Source organism: Echinops telfairi, unplaced genomic scaffold, assembly GCF_000313985.2.
Source record: "Echinops telfairi isolate 266 unplaced genomic scaffold, ASM31398v2 ScPeMD7_7;HRSCAF=31, whole genome shotgun sequence".
Classification (NCBI taxonomy): Eukaryota; Metazoa; Chordata; class Mammalia; order Afrosoricida; family Tenrecidae; genus Echinops; species Echinops telfairi.
In genome coordinates, this window is record NW_022103904.1 from 444,210 (window position 1) to 455,055 (window position 10,846).

Consider the following 10,846-nt stretch of genomic DNA (forward strand, 5'->3'; position numbering starts at 1 on the left):
ACTTTCCTCTGATCCTCCTGGTATCTGTACTCTCCTTGTTGGCCGTGAGGAGTTTATCTATTCTGGATTCTCTGTGTTTTAGGCTTGTGTCTGTAGCAGTGTGTATGTTCTGGTCTAATCCGATTTGTAAGGTAGAAGTGAGGTCATGATAGTGGGGGGAAAGAAGCACCAAAGAACTAGAGGAAAGTGTTTCATCGGTGCTATACTGCACCCTGACTGGCTCATCTCTTCCCTGTGATCCCTCTGTGAGGGAATGTCCAATTGTCTATAAATGGGCATTGAGTCTCCACTCCATGCCCTCTCCCTCGCCCGCACCCCCCCAAATTCACATTGGGTATGATTTTGTTGTGGGTTTTAGATGCTTGATAGCTGAGACTGAACTCATTTTGTCACACAGGACAAAGCCTAACAACAACCTTGCCCAATGGCTGAGGGGTGAGGGGATGGGATGAGACAGTGTGTAGTAGTATACGACACAGTTCTTATGTGCAGCCACTTTTAGGCAAAGGAGGACAAATCGGTGCTCTATGCCCTTTCTCTACTGAAAGGCAAACCAAAAAACAAACTCAATGCCACTGAATTATTGATTCAGACTCAGAATGGCCCTATGCAAGGTCTTCCCAGACTATAACTCTTCAAAGGAGCACAGCTTCAACGTTCTTCCAAGCAGTAGTTGGTGAGTTTGAACACAACCTTGTGGGTAGCAACCCACATTTACCTGACAGAGCAGCATCTTCTATTAAGACCTTATCTGAGTTTACTATGGCTTCTCAGCCAGCTAGCTGCATCTTTAAACAGCTATAATGAAGTGTGAATCATTTTCTTCTGTATTTGAATTTTATGTCAATGCTATTATTGGAACTAATGAAAGGAAGCAGATAACTGAGACTAAACAGAGAGTTAATAAACAATCTGTCTCTAATCTGCATCAGAGTATATTTAGTGCTTGCATTTGAACACAGAGAATCACATTTTTAAGGACTAATCAGACTACACAATTAAGTAAGGCAACTACACAATTAAGGAAGGCACTAGTCACTGAGATCACACAAACAGTGCTCACCACTGTGCCGGCCACACATAAAGCACTAGATAAACATTAGTTCCCTTTGTCTGCCATCGCCTAGCTGATTTCCCCATTTGTCTCCTTGACACAACAGAAGGCACAGAGGTAGTTTGTTCCCAGGTTTAAGCAGAGGGGACCTGCCTCACAGTTCCCGAGATCCATCATCAGTGTGGCTTGCATTTTGTAGAAGTAAGTGGGAGAACAGAGAAAACAGATGGGAGAAAGCTGTTTTCTTATCATCCTCTAGCTCAACTCCTGCTGGACAGAAACAGCAGTGGTAGGGCAAGGCCAGCTGGCAGGCAGAAAGGAGCACACAGCCTACTTGCTCCAAGCTCCATTTAAGTACCCAAGAGTCAGGTCGACATGGAGACCATCTAAAGCCAGCTGGCTACTGACCGTTTACTCTACACAATAGCATTGCCATACATCCTAAATTTACATCCCCTCTTGTGTACCCACAGCAACAGTGTTATCCCTATCAACAACTGCGATGAAGCCAGTTATCAAATACAAGGTGCTCTGCAAACATCATAGAAAACAAAGCAACCAAGCCTTTGCAATTTTCAAATATCCAAAATATGTGGGATTGGGGTGGGGTGGAGCATGAATACTCTTGAATTAACCATTAGCTTGGAGAGAAAAAAAGATCATGTACAGTATTTGTTTTGGCTCAGTAATCTACAGGTGTCTGAGACTAACATAATGGAGCCGAAAGCAAGAAAACCAGAAAACCCCATAGCTGTCAGGTCAAAAACATGTCCTATAAATCTTGTGTGTTATTAAAATATATGGTAATTGAGTATGACTAAATCACAGATAAATCAGTTACTAAAGCCTGTTTGTTACTGCTGCGGCTGTTGTCATTCAGCACCATCAAGTTGTTCCGCCTCACAGCTACCCTTTGTGCAGCACGATGAAACCCTGCCCGGTCCTGCAGCATCCTCATGTTGCTATGAAGCATGAGCCCACTGTGGTAGCCACTGTCTCCAGCTGCCTGACAGTGTCCTCTTTTTCAACGTTTTTCGACCAACCATGATGCTCTTCTCTAGGGACCGATCTCTCCTGATAACTTGTCGAAAGTACAAGAGACAAAGTCTCACCATTCTCACGTCCAAGGAGGAATCCGGAGGAGATTCTCCCAAGATGTACTTGTCTGTTCTTCTAGGAGTCCATAGTGCTTTCAATATTCTTTGCCAACACCTTAATTCAAAGGCATCAATTCTTCCCAAGTCTTCCTTATTCACGGCCCAGCTTTCATGTGCATAGGACTGAAATCCCATGGCTTTGGTCAGACACACGAGTCAAGGTGATCTTCGCTTTTAAAACTTTTAAAAAGGTCTTCTGCAGCAGTTCTGCCCCATCCAATACTTCATTTGATTTCTTGCCTGCTGATTTCATGGGAATGTTGTTATAGAATGACAATTTTAAAAGTAATAGTATTCCATAAAACATCCACTATTTCTGATGAAACTGCTTCTCCCACTCTTCACCAAGTGTCTTAACCCTTGAACAGGTGTTCATTGGATGAATGCCATAGCAGGTGAGGCAGTGAGATTTTATGTCAACTTGAATTTGTATGAAAGTGTAAAGATGGTATCCAACCTGTCAATCAGGTCACAGCCTGATGATGCCTCCTTGAGGGGGTGAACTTCTTATAAGAGAGAAACTGGGAGCTTCCCCCTCCCACTGCCTGCTTCCAGAGGCAGCCCTATGTGGGCCATCCAACCCTGAGAGCTGTCAGGATTCCATCAACCTTGGATCTGAAGTACTATGCATCTACCAGCCTGTGGTCTTCCTGCATCCTATGCCTGCAGCTACTTGAGTTTTGAAGAAGGATCTAGCTAGCATCAGACCCATGGACTGGGCTGGGATGTTTTCTCAATACAAAGTTCCTTCTTAGACATATGTGATTGTCACTCAGCTTTTCTTTTTCTAGACAACTCAGCCTAACACAGGAGGCTACTGTCACCCAGCCACCCACATCTTATTCTAAGTAGTCAACATAAGAATTCTTATTTGTTCTCAAGATCTTATTGATGCTTATAAGTTATAACTTGGCTTAATCAACTCTCTGAGGAAGTAGATTTATTTAAAAATATAACTGTGGCAGATACATAATCTCCTGTGAACTTGAGTGAAGGGGTGGAGTCTAGCCTAGGAATCAGGTCATAACTAATCATGCCTCACTGTGTGGGTATGGCCTTCACCTGAGGATTCTGGGAACTTTGTCTTCCTCCCTGGAGGTGGGACAAACAGTCTCTGCTTCACATTCCTTTTGATAAGCCACATGGAGCTGCGTTGATGCAGCCAGAGCCCTGGAGCTGAAGGAGCCATGTGTTGACGGGTGCCAGCGTTGAGATGCTTCCACTGCCACTGGATCCACAAGACCTGTGATCTTCCTGCATTTGCCATCATTGCATGTGCTGAGTGAGTCTAAAGAGGGATTTATGGACTAATATCCGACATGTGGGCTAATATCGGACGTATGGACTTGATCTGGACTGGGCTGGGATATTTTCTCAATATATAAGTTAGTTAATTGTGCCAACCTGGCCGATAATCACATGTGGGGCTAATTGAAAGGCGTAGGGATAAATAGGTGGTGAGCCTCTCCTTTCTAGTTCTCGGGTCTCTTGTTTTGTGACAGTTGCACTGGGTGTAGCTGCCTTAGCAGTTCCCTGCTTCAGCTTGCAAGACTGACTTCCTACAAGACATCCCCAAGGAGAAACCACATGGACCTATCCCGATGCAGCCCTGGGTGCTGGAGCAGCCGTGTGGAGACCCCTGCTAGTGCTGAGATGCTTGTTCGTTCACTGACTCAGCTTTCCTCCTGCAGTCGGCATCATTGCCTCTGGTTTGTGAGGTGGAGGACTTTGTGGACTGGTGTTGGGTTAATGGGTTAATGTTGGACTTGTGGGCTTGGGCAGCATTGGGTTGGGATGTTTTCGTGATGTACACTTTCTTTACATAAAACTCTCTCTTATACATGAGTTGCTGTGGATTTGTTTCTCAAAAGTACCCAGACTAACACAATATACAATTCTTTTATATAAAGTTCCTTCTTATACACAAATGAGTGGCAATGAATTTGTATTTCTCTAGTCTACCCGGACTAACACAATAACCAATACAATTTGCATCACAATTAAGTTAATTATTTTCCAACTCAAATCATATGAAAGATAGCAAGTTGAGCTGAGAGGGGCCACATCTACGCAAGAGGACGTGGTGTAGATAGAATCAGTGTGGACAGTAGAGGCTGGCCTCTTCATTACAATGAGATAATTAATTATCTTTTTTGAGACAGTGGAAGCCTTTTGAAAGAAAACAAATCTGCCTCCAGACAACACTTTCAAAAAAAACTATCAAGGGTAAATATGATTAATTTGGAAGATTATCATGCCAATATAATCTCTTTACTGTAGCATATAACTCAATATAAAAGAAACATATTTATAAACGAACAGAGGAGAAAAACCAATATGAATATTGATCAACATTTTCAACTCATCAACATTTCACACATGCCACTACTCCATGCCAGTTACCATCAAATTTCCCTGCTTCATGTTCTGTGAATGTAAAGGACCGTGCTGAATACTCACTTGGATCTTCTTATACACCACGACTCTTCTAAGATATAATAATTGACTTTTAACTTGATCAACTGCTGCTTGACCTCTTCAGCTGCTTTCCGACTATACATTGAGTATACTATTTTCGTTCTGGCCCTTCAAAGAAAAAGTTGGACAGAAGAGTTTCAAGATTAAAGAAAAGAAAAAGAACTAGATATTACTAAAAAAATAGAAAAATCAGGTCAAGATATATGAAGATAAATCCAAAAGTATGCTACTGGAGGGATGTACTTGCATGCACGTTCATTCTAAAGAACACAGGCCTTTGTCATCAGTGAATGGCTGCAGACAAGCTCTCTCACTGATGCATTTGTCTTAGAATACTGAGAGGAGCTTTTCAAAAAGAATGGTACAAACAAAGCAAGAGCTTCTAAAGACATCTGCTGGCCCAGTGACTTTCCATGCAGAGAGATCAAAGGACAGGATTTGAATACGTTTTAAAAAATGAAAAGCTGCACTGGTGAGGAAGACTAGGTAAGCTTTGTCAACAAATGTTTCCCTCATGACAACACACTTCTGAGGTATTCTTTGAGGGCAGCAAGGGCTGTCCCGTTAGAATTTCACTGAAACTCTCCCCAGCACCCTCCAGCCCTGCTCCTGCTCCTTCAGACTTCTTTTTGCTCCCAGACAACATTTCAAAGGAGTATCAAATGGTTGCTCAAGGATGCCAAGAAGGCCATTTGAAGGTGGTGCAAGTGGAAGGGTGCAGATTTCTTCAGGGAAGGGCTTCGACAGAGATGAACACCACCTTAAAAGAGGATAAGCCCAGCTAGAGGTCTTGTAGAACAACAATAGCTTCACATTTTGATATTTTTGTTTAATAATTTTTTTAATGATTTTATAGCAATACTTTCTGACTTAGCCTCTTACAATTAATTTTACCAAAGAATTTGGTCTCGCTTCTGGTCTCTTGTGAGATAACCTCTACACTTGTGGGGTTTTCTTTCTTTTTTTTTCTTTTTGTGGGGTTTTCTTTTGTGTCTTTGTTCTCTGAAGAACACCTGTCAGGTTAGGCTATGATCTGACTCCTGGGTGAGGACTGGTCAGGCCAGAAGGATCCACCAGAAGATGTCAGCTCAGCCCTAGGGGAGGGAGGGGACAGGAGTCGCATTCAATCAATCGTGCCTATGTAATGAAATTCTAATAAAAACTATGGATTGATGCCCAGTAAGCTTTCTGGTTGGCAAGGGACATTGATGCTTTAGAGAGGGTATGTCCCTTTGTGAGAAATGGAAGCTCTGTATTGGGAGCCCCTCCATCCAGGACTCCCCATCCCCATCCCTATCATGTCCTACATATCTCTTCACGTGTATCTTTTGTGATCATTAAACCATTAAACCACAATTATAAGTACAGAATTTTCCTGAGTCCTGTGAATCTTCCTAGAAAACTATTGAACCCAAGGGGGTAATTGGCAGCCAACAGGTCTTAAGTGAGGAGGGCCTGGGGTTATGGCTGGCATCTGCAGTCTTGGGAAAATTGGACTGTCTGGAGAGCTGTGTCCTTTTGACATGTGAGTTCTGACCTCACTCCCGGAGTGAGGTCAGAGGAAGAAGTCCAGGTGCAGTGGTGCTGGAGGATGTTTTGATTTAGAGCCCGAGCTGGCCTCGGAAGGCAGATGGACAACAGGGAGGCATCAGTGAGGTCGAAAGACAAAGGGAGACGCAGGACAAGGAATGTCAGGTAAAGAGGGATGGTATTAAATGCTTCCCAAACTAGTCTTCTTTGTTTTTAAATTCTTCACCACTCCACCACAAGTAAGAGTAAACTACCCTGGGTAGACAGGGCTGAGACACTCAAGCCTAAGTACAGACCTAGTCTGACACTGCTGGGGCCCCGCGCTTTTGTGCCCATAATAATTAGCATTAAATGGCTCTTTTATTTCTAGATTTTAAAAAACTAAACATTTTAACAAATTTGCTCCAGAAAATGAGTTTTCTAAGATTGACATTTTTTCCTTAAATGAGAAAGCTAAATCTTTTTATTTATAAAATATAGATCCCAGTCATGTAAAAGAATATGTTACTATGATTCACCCAATTATTTAGCAAATGAATAATGAATGGCTTGAACTACCCTAGAAATTGCATGAAATTTAAATCAAGTCCCTCTCATATGTGGATGTGAGACTGTTAAGTCACAAAAAAATAGCAAGTCCCAAGCTTGAAGAATAGAGACAAAGTCTTACGGGGTGGGGGGACATCTAGGTCACCTGGTGTAAAAAAGCCCCAAAAGACAACATTCTACAGCCTCGTTGGTGAGTACCAAGAGGGGTACTGAAAACTTCCAGGTGCCCAGCCCAGATAATCTATTGGTCTCTTTCTGTCGAGAGCAAAAATGAGTGAAGAAAACCAAAGGTGGGAGGCCTAACGGACCACACGAACCACAGCCTGAAACCAGATGAGCCAGATGGCTGATCCAGCTACCACTGCCGCCAATTGCTCTGACAAGGATCACAATAGCCAGTATCAGACAGAAAAAGGTAGAACAAAAACCTAAATCCCTATTAAAAAACCCCGACTTATTGGTCTGATAGAGACTGGTGAAGCTCCTGATATGAAGGTCCTTTATCACCCTTCTTTAACTCATTCATGGAAATTTCCTTTCAGCTGCGTACAAGACAGGGAGCAAGAATGCCCAGGAGCAACGTGCTCCTCAGAACAACCAAGCAGGAGGAAAGCATTTGCCCAGAAGCAAAGTTCGGAAGGTGGGAAGGGGCTGGAACACCGGACAAATGGAAAGGGGAACCCAGTGCGGAAATAGGAAGAACGCTGACATACTGTAGGGACTTAGACCAAAGTCACTGAAACCTCCATATAAACTGAGGAATGGAAAACGAATTTGTAAACTTTCACCTCAGAACAATGAAATATCAAGAACAAAGAGAAATACTCTCAAAATAAAACAGGGTATATATTTAAAACAAGGGAGAGATTTATAGCTTATTGCTTAAAAAAACTTACTGCTATGAACACATTAAATAACTGTGTCAGTCATCTCTAATAACAACTGACACAAACAGAAGGGGGCTTCAAAAGGTCCATGAAAAGATGGAATTAAAAAGTAAAATGGCTTTCAACGGTTTGTGAAATTTAACATTCTCCTCCCAGCATTCCTCCCTCCTACTCTCCTTTCTGAAACACACTTATTATTTTGCTGGTCAGCTCACTGGCGATCTAATGAATGCAAATCGTGTACTCACCTCAATCCTGCATCCTCGTAATGCGGGTGATTCACCACAGGCCGCAGGGCGGAGAGTTTCACACTCGCCATCGTGGGCATGGCTCCTGCAAACACGGCGTCTGGAAGACCAGACAGAAGTCCGCAGGGAAACAAACATGCTCAACTCAACTACTCAGCAGCTCAGCCCTTGAACCGCGTGTGACCAGGGAGCAGAGACAGAATCCCGCTAAGGGTGAGATAGTGGCAGCCAGCAAACAGGCTGGAGGGAGTTATTTTTCTTGGGCAATGAAATGTCATTGTTGAGGGCTACTTTTCTTTCTTATACTTTAAAACACACACACACACACACACACACACACACACACACACACACACCTTAGAAATATCACACACACACCCCACACCCCTTAGAAATCTGTCCTGATTCTAGGAAAGAAATACTAAGTTAACTAGAAAAGCTCTTTTAGCTTCAAAAAATTCTGGAAGATGACCTACTATTCAATCATTTGATTGATATTCTGATAAAAACAAGGAGCCCCTTTTCTGTAAATAAGTAAAATATTGTGTTCCACGAGTTCATTTCAAGAAGGAAAGTGAAGGGAATGAAACTAAACACTCATTAAGAAAAGAACGTAATAAAGATTATTTTAAAATTTGAATGTATAAACGTGGATAAATTTTGAAAAACACTAGAATTTGTGGAAAATAACAGAATAACTTCGTAAGAACGTATGGGCAGTGTAAACCCATTAAGTCAGATTGAGCGCTTACTTTTTAGAAGCGTACTGCTTCAGAAGCTGAAAGTAACCTGGGTTTCAGATTGTTTGATGGTCATACGAGCGGGCTTCAAAAGTTCATGAAAACATTGAAATGAAAAGTAATGGAATCTTTCCATGAATTTTTGAAGCCCCCTCATAAAACTGTAGGGAAAACACGAGTTTTAAAATCAAATAGCTGTATATACTTATATGTCTGTATGTATTTACCTGGTTTAGTACTGTATTTGATCCACTCTATAAGTTCTTCTTGTGGCAAGTTACTGAACTCCCCGACAATGTTCCACTGGGTTTGCAGGTTTGCTGACCCCTGTATGGACATTGCTGCTAACACAGCAAAGACAACAGCACCAGGATGGACCTTGCCGAAGAGCCACCCAAACAGCTGAAACAAATTGAGAATGTACCAGAAACTCAGCCTGCAGCGGCATGCATCCAACAAGCTGTCAGACCCGCTGCTACCTCGCTGAGAAGAACTTAATTACCTTCAGATAATTATCCAGAAACAAGGTCCTTTTGACCCTGAGGACCCACTGTCAGCCACACCGAGGTGAGCCAGGATCTAGCAGGCTCTGTTCTCCACCGGCTCTCTCTATCCTAGTCTCGGGAAAGGCCAGACCATTTATATCATTTGAAGGGTCCAATGAATGGAAAATGAAAATGCGGTTTCTTGTTTACAAATCACGAAAGCATTTTACAGATATAACAGCAGAATGTTAAACCAAGTGTGGGACCCTTCTGAGTGCAGGCCTGGGGGGACAGTGAGGCCACATGTCCAGGAAGGCAGCGCTGGGTAAGATTAGCTGTTAGCAGTCACACTGTGGGATAGAGTTTAAGATGAGAGGCTTCCAACCAGATTCTTTCCCTGGCCCAGCCCCAAGACTCAGGAACACTGGCCCCAGGCCAGGCCATAGTACATCCTTACTGGGAATCCTGAGGCTGGGGAGCTGCTTCTACACTCAAGTAGCCGTACTCAGTGACAACATATTCTCCCTATTTCCCCCTTACTGGTTTCTAGACACAGCTATAGAGCTAGGCTTTAAAGACAAACACCCTTTAGCTGTTTTGTTTTGTTTTCTATCCACCATTGTACTCCCATTTTTCTATGCTGAAAAGAAGTCTGGCTGTTGCATTTTGGCTGTCTGATGATGGGAAGGTGACTGTCGAGAATCATCAATCTGTGAGTACAGGGCAAGGCGGCAGTTACCCAGGAAAAACAAGCAGCAAATAATCAAAAGAAGACTGCAACTAGATTTTTTAAAAGTCAGGAATATTGATGCAAATATTCATTCAAATAAATGAAACACACTCTTTGTTCACAAAGCTTGATACTGAAAAAGAACATTTCATTTGAAAGGACTTATAACTTGAAATTTGATTGTTGGAGTTCTCTGAAATAAGAGTGTCAAAACACAACAAAAAACCTTGCCTATAATTAAGCCCAGCTTTCTATTATCACCTCTAGCAACCAACCACTCACAAACTCAGCCTGCACTGAGTTTTGGAGGTAGTGTATGCCAAACTCTCATCTTGTTCCCTTAGGGGAGCCTAGATCAAAGCCAGGAAGAACTTATTTGCCTAGAGCAGGGGTTCTCAACCTGTGGGTCATAACCCCTTTGGGAGTCAAAGGACCCTTTCACAGGGGTTGCCCAATTCATAACAGTAGCAAAATTACAACTATGAAGTGGAAACAAATATAATGTTATGGTTGGAGGGCACCACAACATGAGGAACTGTATTAAAAGGTCACGGTATTAGGAAGGTTGAGAACCACTGGTCTAGAGGGATTCAGAGATCTTTTGCTAAGTCAGTATTATTTTAGGGCCACTCAATATTAAAGGCTGGAATAAAATTAACACCGCAGTCATAACTCTAACGTAGCCAATGCCTTACCTGTCTTGAGCAGATCAAGGAAGCCATAACACACATGTGAGGGGTCAGGAAGAGCTTCAGCCTCATAATTAAAATACCCAGGGCTGCATATGCGATCAGTTGCAGTGCATGATAAACCAGCTGAACGGGAGACAGACAGACAGACAGATAAAATCTTTTCCCCTCTATTGTGAAACTTAAGAACATACTGTTAAATGAAGATATCAAGAAAAGGGCACTTCTCTCTTAGCAACAAAAATTACTATTACTCTAGTGGCTGACATTTCTAAAGCAACATTAAAAACATCACCATC

At 42.5% G+C, this 10,846-nt stretch overlaps 1 protein-coding gene across 1 annotated transcript in view; it reads right to left on the minus strand.

Annotated features, from left to right (window-relative positions):
* The window catches only part of DPY19L1 (dpy-19 like C-mannosyltransferase 1), a 90,324-nt gene that overhangs the window by 4,830 nt on the left and 74,648 nt on the right, over window positions 1-10,846 (minus strand). Inside the window, exons 17-20 of the mRNA XM_045286279.1 lie at window positions 10,554-10,775; window positions 8,871-9,045; window positions 7,904-8,003; window positions 4,672-4,797 (exon numbers count right to left, since the gene is read on the minus strand). Of these exons, the coding sequence (XP_045142214.1) occupies window positions 4,672-4,797; window positions 7,904-8,003; window positions 8,871-9,045; window positions 10,554-10,775 (623 nt within the window). The remainder of the gene's footprint in view (window positions 1-4,671; window positions 4,798-7,903; window positions 8,004-8,870; window positions 9,046-10,553; window positions 10,776-10,846) is intronic.